The sequence below is a fragment of the Pleurodeles waltl genome, chromosome 5 (genome assembly GCF_031143425.1).
Source record: "Pleurodeles waltl isolate 20211129_DDA chromosome 5, aPleWal1.hap1.20221129, whole genome shotgun sequence".
NCBI classification, from domain to species: Eukaryota; Metazoa; Chordata; class Amphibia; order Caudata; family Salamandridae; genus Pleurodeles; species Pleurodeles waltl.
The window spans coordinates 817340697-817359004 of NC_090444.1; the positions used below are offsets into that span (position 1 = coordinate 817340697).

General features: G+C 46.2%; 1 protein-coding gene across 1 annotated transcript in view; it reads left to right on the forward strand.

The window, feature by feature from the left end:
• The first annotated feature begins 2211 nt into the window (after positions 1-2211).
• Positions 2212-18308, forward strand: part of THEMIS (thymocyte selection associated) — a 264427-nt gene continuing 248330 nt past the window's right edge. The window contains exon 1 of the mRNA XM_069236570.1: positions 2212-2398. Within this exon, the coding sequence (XP_069092671.1) occupies positions 2311-2398 (88 nt within the window). The 5' untranslated portion in view covers positions 2212-2310. The remainder of the gene's footprint in view (positions 2399-18308) is intronic.

Genomic DNA, 18308 nt, shown 5'->3' on the forward strand with positions numbered 1-18308 from the left:
GGAGAAATATGCTGTATTTGTCCTGGTGTCATTTTCTGAGGGACATTTTCAGCAGCCCCCACATGTCTATTTGGAGCAGCAACCTGCAGGTGGCAAGGTGACTTTCTTACTTTCTCTTCCAGCTGGGCCCAAAACAAAGGCCTGATTTAAAGGGTCATCAGCCTTACTTTTGTTCGAGTAACACCCTGACTGAAAGCCATCTGCAGCCTAATACCTATACGCCAGGAAACAAAGTCACACAGCTTGTTAACACTTCACAAGAGCTTAAGAGAAACTATGATTTGAAGCCAGGTTTCTAACTTTGTGTGAATGCCAGATGTACCTGTGTGTATGAGTAATTACACAAACAATGATTTAAGTGGTACTTACCAATATATATTTTTTAATGTTTTATCATACTATTCATCCCAGTGAAGGGTGTCAGAGCACTTTACACAGGGAGTTAGAGCAATTTACATCACACACGGAGAGACCACAATTCATACAAAATGTGTAAATCAATGAACAGAAAATGTTATATAAGACAATGACGTTTATAAGATGCATGGGTCAGATATATTCGAAATGAGTCAAAATTGTGACTAGACAAAAACAGATCTTTCCAGTAAGTGTGTTCACCACCAAAGTTATAATACGAATATTGTAATCCCCTGAAATTTGATAAGCACACAAATATATCTGAAGAAAAAGCAATTATCCATGTTATTTTAAAATGTGACTTCTTTAAGACCAATGAATTTAGCCAACCAGATTTACTGTCACATTTGTCTTTATTATCAATTTCTTTGCAGAGACCACTGTTCATGACTCCACCCCTTGTAACTCCATCCCTTTTCTTCTGCCACACCTTGACCCCCAATTTATAGGATCCCAGAGTGTTTTTTCCAGTTCCAGCACTGGTTCACTTCACCCCGAGGAGTAGTTGATATTTAATATGAAAGCAGATGATATGCTCACTTTCCTTGCTTGCATTAGTGACCATGGCAGCCTTGGCACTACATTGATTGGTTAAACTTTAAATCAGTTCTTAACTTTTAAATAAAAACGTGCCGGTGCCCAAAACCCTCCTCTTAAACATGTGCGGCTGCTGCAATTAAATGTGGGAACACAGAATACTATGGCAGCGTAATCCCGAAGCCATCTCAGGCCTCTTCAAAACATATAAAGCCACTGCCTGCCCCTTCAGCTCACTCTAGCAGCTTTGTGCTTTTTCCCATTGTGACGCTTTTTCGTTTTTCCCTTCCTCCGTTTTTCCCATATGTGTCTTTCGCTCGTAGCAAATGATTGAGGCAGAAGAATAAGGCCCGGCCCGCAAAAATAAGTGCGGGTGCTTATCACCGGAAACAACAAGCACAAATTAAGCACTGCTTTAAATATGGAATGGAAGAATGCACAACAAGCTCCTGGAAAAATACATTGGCTGTTGACGGGAATGCCTGAAAAGACGATTCACCTCTATGTCACAAAACCAGAAGGTTAATTAAAAAGAAAATCCCCAAAGGAATATGTGCCTATTGCATATCAAATGCGCCTGGGTAAGTGATCTTCACACGTACTTTTTCTGGACATCGACACCCAAGGAAACCTCTGCCTATCTTTTGCTACATGCCCACTGGATAACTTTGGCTTCTCGTGGCCGTGGGACCAGACATTTCCTGTACGGTTCTACCTCTTACTCCCCGCAACACAACTCATTCATGACCAGGGCCACTGGAATTATGCAAGTGTGCGTCCGTGGACATTTTCGCATTATTATGGATTTGACGCATTTTCCACTTAATCAACCATCTGCTACATAATATGCAGATTTTAACAACATGAAAGGTGGGTTTCTAGCTCTAACGGTTGAAACATTACTACAAATGCAGCAACATGTGTTGCCATGCACAGCAAGGTCCTTTGCAAAGCTGGGCTGGTCCTCTTTTTGTTGTTTATTGCCATAATTGGGTATTTAAATTGTAGTAATGAGGTGCAACAAATACCTAGATAGTGTTACCAAGTTTAAAAATGACGAAATGACGAATTACTGTTTCTACACATTTTTGCCACCTTATGGCGCATAAATTTCTCAGCCCTGACACATAATTTGGCACTCTCCTGCCGCATAATTCCAGGGGTCCTGTTCATGACCTCCCCTTTCTCTAGAGTTTGAGCGTGAGGGCGGAGCGCCAGAGGCAGACGAGGCTCCTTCCGCTCTCTACCGTCCTCAGGGTGTTTGCGAGAAGTAGGTGCTTCATTTCCTCTCAGTTTCGCAGCTGCATCCTCTTGAGAGACTCGCCAAGTGGTGCGGTACATACCGCTTTCCGAACCATGTCCACGTTTAAGACTTTCATCCAGTCCCTGGACCCCAGGACTCTGCCCCGCGTGCTGCGCATTCTTTCTGGCGTGTACTACCAAGGTGAGCGAATTGCACAGGAGACACGTTAGCCTTGTGGCCCTCGGCAGCACTGTGGGCTAGTTTGTTCCGTTGCTGATCTATTTAAGCCACGGTGCATGAAAGGAAACTGTTTAATTTGCCCCGCCATGTTAACATATAGCGGGGCATAGGTACCAGCCTTACAAAAAATGCCGAAAGTAGTGTACGAGACACAGGTTAGGTAGGTTTGCAATGTAGATGGAAAAAAGACACAGCTCTGCAACGTGCGAATAAAGAATGATGGAAATTATACATAACATTATATGGCATGGCCAAAGAGAAAATGGAAAATTATGGATATTTCTCCTAACTTTAGTATCCACGAGAATATCTGGAATGTATGACGCTAGCAAAGCTGATGCGCTGACAATTTATATGTTATGAATCACAATCAACCTTTGCAGAAGTCAAGAACGCGTTGTTTTAAAAACATTTAAAAGTATGTCTGAGCCTTTTAGAATAAAGTCTGCTACATCTAGACAAGCTACTTTCATTTTTTCCTTTTGATGTATTATTCCAAACAACCTTAAAAAACATAAAGAGCGCCACTCACGCTGGTAGCAACATTTTGAGCAATTGAAAGCCAATGCTATTAGTGTTTGTGTGCCGCATGTAAAGAAAGGAAGACAGAAATGGAAACCGAAGACAAAGGTGTCGTAGATAAGACTTGCCGTTCCCTTACAATACAACCGAGTGCGAACAGCTGCTCAACACTAACAAAAAAGTTACCTCAAATCCCACAGAGCATATTATGTACTCTCCTCGGAAAACTGCATGGTGTTCTAGCACCCTTGAATTTTTCAAAATTCCTACGTATTTGCTGTGAAATAAGCTCTAAAACGTGTATTGCAATTTCAAGACAATTACGATTAAATATGTACGAGAGACCATTTGCTCGGATTCCGGATCTACCTTTATAAGCGTCTTTAAGGGGCCAGCCTATTTCGTTAGAGTTAGTTGGTGTGCTACAGTTACTTCTAAAGAGTATAACACCATTTCCTTCTCAAAATTCATATTTTTTAGGACGAATTTATCAGCGTGCTTCTGTATACTTGTTTGACCCCAGGCTTTAGCACCCTTATTCGAGTGAATGTCTAAGGCTTTCAACGTGTGGCGAACCCACTGTGCTTGCTTGACCACTTCCTTGCATGGCTTCTATAGGAGTTATACTGAATGAAAGGTCTGATTCTTGAAGGGTGCGACTCACAATTATAATTGAATCATGATTTAACTCGTGTACTGTGCGTGCTGAGGTGCACATTTTTAATTTTTATTATTTTATTTTGTTTAAATTTTGTAAACTTTTTTTTGCCTTTTTTTTTTTTTAAATATTTTTATTATTTCAACAGTGAGATACAAAGATCAAACGACAGTTGTGATACATATTTGTACTATTATTTATGTGTTCTAATGCTAATTCTTCCATTGTACATGCATACTTACTGGTATGAATACGATTATGCAATTTGAAAAGGATTCTTGGAAACATTATGTTCACACTGAGTGCAAAGCGAGGTAAAAGAGAAAAAGAGAGAAAGAGAAAAAAAAAGAGAGAAAACAGGAGAGAGAGAATTGTGTAAGGAACAGAAAGAGTGAGGTCGTATTTGGAGCTGGAGCGTGCAGCGGATGGGGGAGGGGCAAGGGAGGGGGAGAAGGGCGCCTCCAGGCCCCCCCATACACACAGGGCCCCTTGAGGTAGCTGGAGCATGTGTTCTTATTATAATAAAGTGTTGGGGAAGGCCAGAGGGACCCAGTAGTCGCCCACATCCCGGGGTGGGGCAGGGAGGAACGACTGCCCAGACGAGGAGGGGCACGGCAGGAGGGACATCCAGGGAAATCTACAGCTCCGGGTGCGTATTCACCCAGGGTCTGATCTATTACCAGCAAGCGCCCGTTTCTCATTGTAGTTATAGTATACACTTCCGCAGACTCCACAGATTCAATTATTTCTTGTTGGTACGCCATTTGATTATGTCTTCCGGATTAACCTATAGTGTCCATATTTCAAGACTGAGCTGTCAGCTGTTAGGTATTGCCCGTCATTGACATTTGGTTGTTTATTTATTTAGGGGGGTCGTTATCATCCTTGCTTTCCATGATTATCACGAAGGAATTCCATGTGTCCACTCCTTTGATCTAGATCCCTTTATCCTGGAGTGATTGTAATGTCTGTGCTTCCGCCTTGGCCCAGCTCAGCAGCTCAGATTGCCACTGATTAATACTTGGCGCGCTAGGCGCCTTCCAATGCATGGCTATTAAGCGTCTATACATCACTAGTGCTAGTGCTATGCATCTGTGAGTCTGTTTCTGCATTTTGGATCTAATCACTATTCCAAGTAAACATAATTCGGTATTTGAGGGACGGCGGAATGTCAGTCCATTCGGTTAGCATGGTTAATATGTCGTTCCATGCACACAGAATTGGAGGACAGTCCCATGTCATATGGAAGAAGGTGGCCTCTGTATTGCCGCATCTGGGGCACTTCTGTAGTGTCTGGGGGAACATGCGCTCTAGCCGGTGGGGTGATAAATATGTTTGATGTACATAGTTGAACTGGGAATAGCGGAAACAAGGGTTATGTGAAACTTCATGGATCATTTTCATGGCCTTGTTCCATGCGTTCTGTGAAAGTGGTTCTGGCAGAACCTGATCCCATCTGTTTTTTGCTTGCTCCTGTCCGTGTTCGATATGTGTGGTCAGAATTTTGTAGGTCCTCGATACATTCATTGGGGTAGCTATGTTATCAAGCAGATCATGTAATATAGGGGCCGTATTTGGTTCCCCATTTCTGCGATTCCAGACTGAACGTACCAGGTGACGTATTGCACCATAGGCGCGTAAACTACCCTGACCCAGGGTGTATGTATCCGCCAGTGCCTCATATGTCAAAAGATGCCCGTTACTGTAAATATCACCTACGGTAAGTATGCCCTTCTCGGGCCATGTACTCAAGCCTACCGTGGTTGCAATCTTAGTAATTTTTGGGATAGCCAATAATGGGATCCTGGGGGAATACTGTGTTTTTTTTCTCTCCTATGAGAGCGTAGCGTCCCAATGCCCAGTGTGCATTATTCAGTAAGATATTTCGTGAGTGTTTAGCTCCATCTCGGTTCATCAGGTGTTGCAAGATGTTAGTGTGTCCTAGGTCTGAGTGTATCATCTGTGCTTCTACACTCGTAGGGTTTCCGATCCATTTAAATATCCATTGCAATTGGGTGGATGCGTGATATAATTCAAATCTTGGTGCCCCCTGCTCTCCTAATCTAAGTGGTTGATATATTTTGGATAATGCCACACGCCGCCGGCCATTGCCCCAAGTTAAGTCTATTAATATGCTATTCAATGATCTGAAAAAGGAGGAGGGCAGTGCCAGTGGGAGAGCCATGAAGAAGTACAGTAGACGTGGTAGTATTAACATCTTTGCTATGGCCACTCTACCCATGGGCGAAAGTGGAAGCGAGCACCAAAAAAGACAGAGAGCCCCTGGCGGATCGGATCTCTTTTCCCAGGTTGCCGTCTTTGAGGTCCTGGGAATCATGATACACATTTATCCCTAAATATTTAAAGGTGGTGTAACACCATTTCAAGCCACCCGGATTAGAGGTTAATTGATATATTACCGGAACCGGTTGCATAGGGAATAAACATGATTTGGACCAGTTCACTTTTAACCCGGATACCGAGCCAAATTGGTGCAGTAATTTCAATAACTCGGGTAGGGATTCTGTGTGGTTTCGTAGGAATATTAGTGCGCCATGCACGTATAATGACACTATACAGTGTGTGTGTCCGTCCGGGATGCCCCAAGCTGGGGCTAGTGTGCGAAGCCGGGCAGCTAAAGGCTCTATAGCTAGGGAGAATAACAGTGTGGACAGTGGGCAGCCCTGTCTGGTGCCTCTCCCAATGCTGAACCTTTCAGATATCATGTCTCCTGTTTTTACTCTCGCTGTTGGGTTAGAATATAGTACCCTCACCCAGTTAACGTATGTCCTGCCAAAGCCCATGCGGTTGAGAGTTTCAATCAGAAAGGACCATCCCAGCGTGTCGAATGCTTTTTCGATATCTAGTGATACAACTACCCGGTTGTGTTCGCCCACAGGGGAGTTTGCCATAAGGTGTAGTAGATTCCGTATGTTTATGAAAGTATTGCGGCCCGATATGAAACCGGATTGGTCATGGTGAACTAGGGCCGCCATCCATGGGAGCAGGCGATTTGCTAGAATTTTACCAAGCAGTTTGCAGTCTGTGTTTAACAACGATAGCGGCCTGTATGAGCGAACATCTAGTGGGTCCCGGCCTGTTTTATGCAGTACCGCTATCAACGCCTCGCGTAAGGTGTCTGGTAGTTGACCGGGTTCAAGAGCCTCCTTTAGCATTGCTAGGTAAGGTATTTACGTTTGTTTTGGGAACGTGCTATAATACTCTATGGGGATGCCGTCACTGCCTGGTGCTTTGCCATGAGTTAATTGTTGTAGAGCTTGTTGTATCTCTGCTATATCAATTGGTTTCTCCATGTCCACCAACTGAGTGGCAGTTAGTTGGTTTAATTTGATGCCACAGAAGAACTCTTTTAATTTTTCTGCTGAGGGAGGGGGGGGCCTTGTATAATGCACTATAATACTCTCTAAAGGCGCTGTTTATTTCCACTTGAGTATTCACAATTATCCCTGTATCCAGGCAAATGGCAGCGATAGGGGATTCCGATGTTCATTTCTCAATAGCCATGCCAGTAATTTACCTGATCTATCCCCTTCCGCATGTGTGTGAGCCACGTAGTGGCGGTAATCATAGTGCCTTAGGCGCCTATCTGCTTCGCTCCATTCTGTGCATAGTCTGAGCTCCGTGGCTGTGACAATGCCCTCTATTTGTTTACATTCTGCAATACGGATGTCCCTTCTAATTTTTGGAGCTCTTGCGACAACGTATGCCGTGCCCCCACCGTCATAGATATGCATGTGCCCCTCAAAACTGCTTTGTGTGAATCCCATTCATATGAAATGTAAAATACAAGGAAATGTGTGTGGCTATTTATTTTCTGAACGGGGGGTCTTGTAGTAATTGGGGTTGAAGACGCCAGGTTGGAATGCAAGCGCGTGTCCTACCCCACCTAATGTGGACGTTAAGAGGGCAGTGATCCGAGATTACCCTAGCGGTGTACTCTGCCGCCGTGAATCTGTGTATTAAGTCCTGCGAGGTGAGGATGAGGTCTATGCGGGTATGTAGTAAATGTACAGGGGAGTGATAGGAATATTCCCTTTTTTGGGGGTGAAGATGTCTCCACACATCCACCAGGCCGCGGTCTGTTATCCATGTTCGTAGCATCTGTGAGTTTTTCGCTACTGGGGCGGCCACCAGTGGGGGGTATGATCTAGCCATATCAATTTGCGGAACACAATTCATGTCCCCGCCCCAAATACTTGGTATTGTTAATTCGTGTGATAAGTGAGAGATCGTTTTTTGCAGGAATTCACCCTGCTTAATGTTTGGGACATACACCCTGTTTATCGCTAAGGTTTCACCGTCTAGTGAACCTACTAATTGTATGTACCTGCCCTCTTTATCCGTGGTACTGCGTTTTAATCTGTAGGGGACCCTTGGCGCTATCCACATCAGCACTCCTCTTGCAAATGTCGATGTTCCAGAGCCATATATTTGCCCCGCCCATCTTTTCTCAATCTGCGTAATATCTTCTGGTGTGACATGTGTTTCCTGTAGAATAGCTATGTGTATGTGGTGGTGTTTTAAATGTGAATATATTCGATTGCGTTTAGTTGTTCCCGCCATGCCTTTCACATTCCATGTTAGTATGTTGTAAATAGGTTCCTTGTGCATTGTATCGTGTGGAATTGCTGAAATCCACAAGGAAACACACAGCGGGTCAAGTTTCGCTCTCCGACCCGCCACCCAGCCACCCCCGCGTGCGCATCCCCGCAATCCGCTCCCTCACACCCCGAGCCCCCACGCCATGCAACATCGACCCTGGAGATGGAGAATAGTCCCCGATGTAAAGAGAAAGGAAAGGAGAACCAACAAAAAATGATATTTTGGGCAAGGCCCTATTTGAAACAAAGTGGCACAACCAGTGCCTAAACTAGAGTCTGAACAGTTCAGTTCCATTCGGGTACCGTTCAGGTGGAGGGGGACATGAGTTGGTTGAGGTAGGCACCTTCTTGGCCCGCCTCCAATATGCTTCTTTCCCTGTGTAGCTCAGAATGCAGACATGTTGTCCAGTGTTGGTTACACCGCGGCTTATAGGATCCTTGTCATTTCAGCCGTTGTCACAGGGTGACCATGTTTATCAGTGTTATAGCTCGGGGGAGGGGAGGAACCGCTCCCGGCCGACTCAGGACCAGACGGCCCGCTCGAAGCACATTCCGTGGATTCTCAAATCTCATCTGCCAGCTGCAGGGTGAAGTCAGGCCCGACGAACAATTGAGATAAGGATGAACTGGACCTGCTGTCTGGATAGCCACTATCGTTGATATCCACTTAACTCGTGGTGGTTGAGAACGATCATGCAAATGTGCTGGCTTCTTTTAAAGTTTGCGCTTGATCGGCAGCCATCTGCGACTTCGTTGGGCGCACCGTTGTGTTTTTCTTTTTCTTTCCCCTAGCACCGGGGGTGATCCATGCCTCCTCTGTTGTGTCGCCCGCCGATGAAACGGCCAGGCCCTTGGCGAGTATCCATGTCCAAGCATCCTCCGGCGTAGAGAACATAAGAGTCTTTTAGTCGATTATGATTCGGAGGCGAGCTGGGAACATGAGTGAATAAGTAATTTTGTGTTCACGCAGTATTTGTTTAATTTTGAAATGTGATGTTCTTTTACGTTGTACTTCCATTTTGTAATCTGGGTAGGCAGATACGTTGCTGTTTTCCAAGCTAATTATGCCTGTGGATCTGAAATGTTGGAGAACTAGATCTCTGTCTCTTTAATTTAGGAACCGCACTATCAGAGGTCGAGGTGGGGCGCCAGGCCGGGGGGGTCTTCCTGGAATTCTGTGTGCTCTTTCTATTACCGGAGCCTTGGTGTTGTCCTGTATTTTCATTATATTTTTCAGCCAGTTTTCTATAAATTCCTCTGCTTTGGGAGTCTCCAAGCGTTCCGGAACACCCAGGAATCTGATGTTATTACATCTGGAACGGCCCTCCGCGTCCTCAGCCCTGCACTGCAGTTGCGTCAGTTCTAGTTCCATTTGTTGAATTTTGACTTTCATGTTTGCGACCTCTAGTTGGACAGTTTTTAGTGCAGATTCTGTGTCATTAACCCTGTCGGTAAGCTTACGATGATCTGCACGGAGCAATGAGACTTCTAACACCACAGCATAAATTTTGCCTTCAAGTGATGTCTTAGTGTCCATTATTGCTTGCAAGAGTTTATCGAATTGCAGGGAGTGCGTGCGCAGCGTTTTGCTCACCTGAAGAAGTGTTGTGATTTGCGTATCAGAATGACTTGCGGGAGGGAGGATGCCACCATCTATGCGGCTCTCCGATTTAGGGTGTTTTGGCTTGACCATTGCGACACGAGACGATAGTCACCGCTGGGCTGCTCACTGAGGCTAGTTTCAGATAAAGTTGCCAAAGGGTGCAGGATAGTCGTTTAAGGTTGCTCACGATGGGGCGTACGGGCTAGCACCCTCCCAGGTTGATATTTTTTAAAGAAAAACACCGTCTTGAGGGCCAGGATCAAAGAGAAGCGGTGGCAGGCCCTCGTCGCTAACTTTACGCCCTGGGGCCCGGTGCCAGCCCACCCGGCCCGGTCCCAAGGGCACGGGTGCAGGCGTCCGCGGCGAGGGAGCCAACCTCGACTCACCGCAGTAGTTGGGGTCGACCAGGCCGAGGCCCGAAAGATGGTTGCTCCGATTTGGCTGGGGTGCTTCTGCGTGTTAATGCACACGGCTTGAGTCTTACAGTTCCTATTCACTCATCCACGTTTCAGCCTCTGCAGCATAAAAGCACTATTGCTGAACCTTGTGTGAATTCGCCGGCCCCATAGCGTTGCTTAGACTCCTCAATCAAGAGGTTCTACAGCCTCTGGGAATCGGCAATCCTTTGTAAGTCTGCTATCTTTGAGATTATTTAGGCTCCCCCGAGAGATCATCGTTTCAGTACTGATGGCCCTGGGTGACTTTCTGAGGCCTCTCACGGGTGCGTGTTGGTTCAGCCGTAGTCTCCACGGACCGCCCCGCCCCGCCTCAGGGGGCCCAGTCTGGGTGGTCGCAGCTGGGGGGGCGGCCTGCCCCAGCAACACGGTAAGGGAAGGTCCGATCCGGGACCCAGGGAGACCGCATCCGGCAGCAAGCGCCTCCCGCCTCCCCCGCGCTGAACGCAGTGAGGCCCCACAGGCCCAGTCGTCGGCCGCGGCGCCTTCTCAGCACAATAGTTGGGGCCTCCCAGGCATGGGCCCAAAGGATGGTTGCTCTGTCTTAGTCGGAGCACTCTTGTATCTGGGCGCACACAGCCCTGCACCCTCCTCACGGGCGCGTTTGGGATTAGCTGCGGTCTCCTCCTCGGGCACCCGCCTCAGGGGGCCCGGCTTGGGCGCCCGTGACAGGGAGGGCCCGTTTCACCACGGCATAACGGCAGGGGAAGGTCCAGTCCCGGACCGCAGAAGGCCGAATCTGGCAACGCACGGCTCCCGCCTCTCCCGTGCCGAGCGCAGGGAGGTCCAACAGGCCTGATCACCGGCCGCCGCAGCTCCCCGAGATCGGGGAAGCCGAGACCCGTCCAGGCAGTGCGCGAGCCCCTCCGGTCACCGGAGCATCCCGACACCATTGGGGGTCCCCGTGGGTCACTGGCACGGTGGAGAAATGCCGCAGGGAACAGGATATATGCCGTATTTGGTGGGTCGCGAGCGGAGCCTCGGAATCAGGCGTCCGCTCTGGCCGCCATCTTGGCCACGCCCCCGAGGTGCACTTTTTTTTATACATGTCTGAAAGGCATTAGTAGCTGTGATTGTATTTATGAAGCATCTTACACTATTGACAAGGCTTCATAGCGCTTTCAGAGGACAGGTAGTATGCTCCAACAGAGAGCAGTCCATATGAATTCCTCAGTGCAGCAGTCCCCCGTGGCAGAGATTTGGCCCTGGTTCCAAAAGTGCTCTACAAATCATGGGGCACGAGCATCTCTACTTATACTCAATAATGCCCAGTCTCTAGAAGGTGGGAGAAGGTTCCAGCCAAATCCGGCCAATTGTAAGAATTTCCATTCTCCTCTACCTTGGCTCCAGACATCAGTAGAGGGTAAGCGAGCCCTTTGAGTGTAAAGTGTGTAAGGCCTCCCTCTCTCCCAGCCCAGAAAGACCATCAGTATGCAGATCTAACCATGTCACACCTAACCCTCCCTGATGGATGGCTTCCTGGGGGGTATGCACAAGTGGAACCATCACCCTGCCCTAGATGGGGATTGGAGTCATGCTGCAAAGCACCAGCGTTACAAGCACAGAAAAGTGCCCGCTTTCTAAAGGTGACATTTCTAAAATAGTAATGTAAAATCTACCTACAACAGTAAGCAGGATATCTCACTACGATTCCAAACATACCAAACATGCCCACATTGCTCCTTACAAATCAGAAATTACCACTTAGGCATATATAAGGGAATTGGCAGGCCTGAGACAAGTTTGAAAGGCTACTTCTATGGGTGGCGCAATCTGTGCTGCAGGCCCACTAATAGAATTTCATTTACAGGCCCTGGGTATACAGTATACCACTTTACAAGGGACTTATAGGTAAATTAAATAAGCCAAACAAGAGTAAACCAATTATACCAAGTTTTAGGGGCGAGAGCACGTGCACTTTAGCACTGATTAGCAGTAGTAAATTGCCCAGAGCCCTAAAGCCAATAAAAAGAGGGTCAGAAAAAATAGGGGGAGAAAGGCAAAACGTTTCGGGATAACCTTGCAAAAAGGGCCATTTCCAACAGTTATGTAAGCAGCTAGGAAGTGATTTCAGGGGTTTGCTACTGCTGATGTTTCCAGTTTCGCTCTATGACTGCTTTGTCACCAGTTTGCAATTTCCATTTTGAGGATTGTGGAAGGAAGCATGTGTCTATAAGGCTTAAAAAATGGAAGTGATATGTGATGTATTTCGGTCAGAGTTGGGCTTCTAGATAATACAAGCACATTGAGGAGTCTGGGTGGGGAAACATGCAATGTGTTCCATGCCAGGGTCTGATTGGGAGAAATGAGGGAGGCGCCACGGAATGACACTGACTACCAGATGGCGTTATTGCATTGAAAGTGTGGAGAAAACACTTTCTCCTCATGACTGAAGTGAAAGGATGGAAGGAGCAGAAGCTCCTTTGGCAAAAGAAGTTGAGCAGTCGGTCTTGGTCCTGTGCGTAGCAGGCCACTTGCTGCCTGCACTCTCAAATGAGGCCCGAGGGCAAGTACAGGTGGGTGCCCACTTTGGGTGCCTCGATAAGGATAAAGGAAGCAAGTTATGTGTGTGGGTCACCGCTAGACAGGAGAAAGAGCATGCCTCAAACATCAAAGGCATGCAAAGAAACTGCTAAGGTGAACAAGGGGTTGCTGGGAGCAGAGGCAAACCAATACAGCTTTCGGCGTCAACCAGTAAGCAGAGAAAGGGCAGTGCCCCAGGCAGCAGTGTTGCAATGCAGTCAGGATGAGCCACCTTCTGGAGCTCCCTCCATTTCGGGGGGATCTTCTAGGTAAGGTTGAGGCAGCGACAACGAAGAGTGTAGGCATGAACATAGGGAGCAGTGGTGTAACTACTGAATCAGTCAATGAGGTCCCTTAGAGGTAATCAACAATGGATCTTTCACTAGCACCTGTAGTGATGCAGGATGAGCCACCAAGGTCAGGGGTATGACAGATCCTCCTCCAACACAAGAACCCAGCCTGGGCAGCCAAGGACAGGTAGAAACAACAGTGCCCTGTAAATAGCAAAGCGCATGGTGGCAGCCCATGACGAAAATGTTCAGGGTGGGGCCCTCAAGAGTTGTTGGGAGGTCCCAGAGGAAGATTGGTGGTCCAGAATTCCAGTTCAAAAGGGCAGGTCTTCTGACGTAGACACCATTGATTCAAAGAAAACGCTGAATTGGCAAGGGCCAGGTGTACCAACTCCTTGGTGCGAGTACACATGGCCGTGGTCCAGGATGAAGAAGGTGCCAATGTGGACCAAGGCAAGAGAGGGAGAACTTTTGAGGGATGGCAGAGTAGGGGGGAATGTGCCATATTGGTCAATAGCAGTTAGGGTAGAATGTGCCATATTGGTCAATAGCAGTGAGGGTGCATCACCAGTATGGGCGTTTGAGTGAAGATGGACACACAATGTTTGCTTTGGAATGGCAATATGGGGGTGAAGAGATGAGATCTAGCAAGGGAGAGTCAGGGCTGGGAACAACTGCACTGGGGATAGTCTGCTACAAAGAGTGTGTCAGCTGTGGACTCAGAGAGGGCAAAGGGGTGTCAGGAGAAGGGGTTGGGAATTTGATGAAGAATCCAGTGACAGTGGTATAGTAAACCCTAGGGGTTTTAGGGAGGAGCATGAACCATTTGCCATGGCACAGACATGGATAGCGAAATTAAAATCACAGGTCTGACAGAGGGCAAAGAGAGATTGGAGCTGGATACACAGTGTAAGGGGCAGGGATGTGACTATAAAAAAGACTGGCCACATGCTTTGGTTAGAGCCATGGGTAAGAGGGGTGACAGGGCAGGTAGAGTGGATCATAATTAGGGGGAGCGTGAATATGTTAGATAGCATGCAGAGAGCATGGCGGGAAGATTCTGAATGCAGCACATTCTTGCAAAAATCTCATTGGGACAGACACAAGGGGTAGCCAGTACTGGGAATAGTCTGAGTGGTAGGGTGAAGCAGAGCTGGAGGCTGTGACCCCCTGTGACTGCCAAGGCTGGGTGATAGACTATAATAAGAAAGAAGGACAGAAGCACACCCCAAGGGAGGAGTCATGTACAGGGAAGTGTATAACTATGCAAGTGAGGTGGTTATTCCATTTATTGGGACTGGTGAGCCCAGCATTTGCTGGTGAGTATGAAAGAAGGACTTAGGCAAATTAGTATGTGGACTTCTTTAAATTACTGCATTGGGATGCAAAATGCAAAGAATGTGTAAATACAGAGGAAAGAGATTTGGCAAAGTAGTCAATAATACTGTAGAATATACAGTAGACACATGAACAGTACCATTTTTAATGTACAACAGCATGAATTGCGAAAAGACCCAATACTGCAGCATAGTACTGTGGAAATATTTAGGGGCAGATTTAAGAAAAGTGGTATTGCACCCATTGCATCACCACTTTTCTTGCACCCCTTAGTGCCCGCCTACTCCACCATGTGTGCACCGTATTTAAAATACGGTGCACCATGGTGCAGCGTAGGGGACAATAGCATCAGAAATTTGTATGCTATTGAAGTACTGTTCAAGGTGAATGCCAGCATACTGGCGCTGACCCTGAACAATACACAGGGGCCCATTGTAACCTATGGTGTTCCCCCTTTTAACGCCTGCTCTGAGCAGGTGTTAAGAATGCCGAAAAAAATGGTGCAAAGATGTCTTTTAGATTTCTTTTTTTCATCCCCCCAACAGGGGAACACCCCCCTTGCGTACATTATGCCTGGCGCAGGCATAATGTTGCACAAGAGGTTACAAAGTGGTGCAATGCATGCATTGCACCACTTTGTAAATCTGGTGTGGCGATTATGGCCTCGTTGGGCCACATTAGCGTAAAAAAATGATTTTAATGTGGCACAGGGAGGCGATAGGCCCTCTGAAATCTGGGCCGAAGTTGCCATCAGAACACCGAATATCAGTTTCAGTTGTTATGATTGGCTCTGGTACCAAACAGCAGTCTTGCACCTGAAAGAGTCTATCACCAGGAAAGTCTTGGGAAGAAACCAACAATAAACTGAGGATAAAATGCAATGAACGATTTACATATAATGGTTGAAGCACTTCACATCGGCAAGAGGCAGGTAAGAGGGCGTTGGCTTTTTGATGATTTTTTGGCTACTAGCAAAATTGTGTTTTAAAGATGAATTTATGAAAAAAGGATCATGTGTGTACCTGAATCGTGGACCATCAAGAATTCTTTGTATATAATCTTTTTACTGAAGTCAGAATATTAATACTTGTCTGGCAGGCTATCATATTATATGAGAATAGACTTTACCTTACTCATACTCCGGTAAGCCCCTTCTTTGCATTACTATTGCCTTCACTGATTTAGGCAAATTATGACCATTAGCGTTGGTCATTCTCCATTCTATCAACTTAACCCACATTTAAGTGAGTGTAGCTTGTTCGCTTCCTTTTACTATACACATCTGTTCACCAAGAGAATCTTTGTGACTCATTCTTTTTCTCATATATAGCTCAGTGCCCAGTACAGTTCCAGATGGTTTCATATCAGATATTTCTATCTGTGAGAAACCTTGCTGACATTACTAAGTGTAGTAAGGTACTATTTGTTGCCAATAGCACCTTAACAAACAAGTCGGTGCCTTCCTGTTTCCTACTAACCAAGCATGGATGGATTTTTTAGGATCTCTCAGTCATTTCTGTCGCAGGCATGAAACCACTCAGAAAGGTGTGACCGTTACTCTTCCAGCTTAGGGAATCTTTTCCTAAGTGCATGCAGCTTTTATCAGTTTTAATGAGGTTTGGTTTCTTCTTTTTCACCAACATCAGAGCAGTATCTTATTCTTCACTGCTCTATTCAGCACAGATGTATTTTGCGCGGTATAGGCAATTATGTTAGATGTTTTATATCTTTGTTTTTGTATCATTTAGAGTTGAATCTTCTTTATATCTGTGCATAAACAACACAATTCTGAAGATGGTCTTGTGGATACTTACTAGTTGAGACCGAAACGTCAACACACAAACCATTACTCCTTTGGACCACTTGCGTCGCTCCAATAAGTTTTTGTTTCAATACTTTGATGGACATTCTTGTGTTGATTTGAGAGAGTGGGCTACCAAATGCCAAATGTCTTAAAATTACAAAGTTTATTCTTTGTTGTAGACAAACGCATTGCCAATGTACTATGCAATATAATTTATTTTGAACCCCGTCATTTTTTATATGTCTTCAATACAACACGCACAAGCATATACACCTGTGAGTGTGATTCATTCAATAACTGTTTTCAAAGTTTTCTCCGACTAAATACAAGACATTTCCTTAGGATGTAAGTCTTGGGCATCTGGCCTGGCAAGTCACTCAGGAGCTATAGTTTGCATCTGAATTTGTCCTTATCTGGGGCCAGTAAAAATGGATAACCAGGAAATGAAACGATTTTACCTGCTCCAGATATCCTGCCAAAGGAATGTCCTTATCCAGCTACATTAGGAAGGCCTGTTGCATCGGGGACTACGAATACAATTGTTGATCCTAGCTTAAGGATCTTAAGCTCACTATACAGGAGACTGTTCTCCCAGTAAATGAGGTGATCACGAGAGGTGTTGCCATTTTTGTGGGTCTCAGTCTGCTGCCTAAGATCCTTAAGAGGGGGGCTCTCACTCTGTGCCTTGCAGAAGTCTGCTGATCCTCCTGCAGTTTACTAACCAGATAGTTCAGCCAGGTCGCCCAGGATAGATACATCCTCCTATGTCGGTACCTGCACCCCCCACCCCTCAGGATTAGACTTCTCCCACACATTGGGGAAATGTGGGGTGGTGTCTCATGCCCCAACCACCTCTGTTCTTGATGGGATCATGGGCCACTGTTTCAGGCACTAGGTTCTTCTGACCACCCTGATGGGTTGTCATGGACCATGTGGTCATGAACACCCTCTCAGTAATTCTACCATTTCAACATGTGACATGAGTTCTAGCTCTCTCCAGGGAGTTTGCTTCAAGTTATTCCCTAATAGATAGCCTTCAGGCATAGCTGGATTCATAGCTACTTTCCAAAAACCAGAGACCCCACTATACTCCAGGGCAACCATTGCCAAGAGATAGTTGCTCACCTGGTTGTCCGTCATCACTAGTTGGTGGAGTTTGTTAGGAATAACCTGTTCTGGTGACACCAGATTCCACCTGACTTTTGTCATACTGCCTCACATGTGTATCAGAGCCTCTATCCTCTGCCTATAGTTTTTAGTGTCATCTGGCATGTCAGCTTTGGGTACCATCTCGTTGTTACCCAGGGACACTAAAGTTACTTCTGCTCTTTTCCCAAGTGTAACTGTGACAACTTTCATTCCCAGCACTACACTAGCGATATCTGGTGATGTATAATCAGTAGGAACCTTTTTGTGGCAAATAGCATCTCCCCCTTGTGCCCTGACTGGAGACAGTCAAAGCATATGGAAAGATAAGGCCTCTCAGGCTTCTTTCCCTTAAAATAATTCTTGTGGTCTGAAGAGGAATGGTAATCCCTTACCTGGGAACACCTTTGGGGGCCTTTAGCAAACTCTTTTTGGTTTTCTTGGCCACCCCCTTTTCTTTAGTTGGTGGGGACCTGGTCTATCTTTTCTGGTGCCCCCCCGGTACCATCTTGCAGACACCTGTAATGATCCAGACGTCAGCCTCCTTCCCGAGCTCTGTGGGCATAGTGAGCCTAGTGTCTTTGAGGTGCTGGTGCAACTCTGTAAAACAATTACTTACAATGTCCTCTCTCAAAATCAAATTCTGCGATCCATCATAATCTTTTACTTTGCTGCCCTTCACCCAGCCATCCAGTACATTACTAGATGAGTCCACAATGTCCACACATGACTGATGTGGCTGCTTTTGGCTCTCCCAGAAATGTAGACAATACTTCTCAGGAGTCAAACTAAATGTAAAATAATAGCTTCCTTCATGGGGCATATTTCATCTGGGCAACTACCTCTAGGTACCCCTCCAGCACTTAATACGTTCTTTTAGATACTATCCCCCAGTCCTTCTCTGGGACTC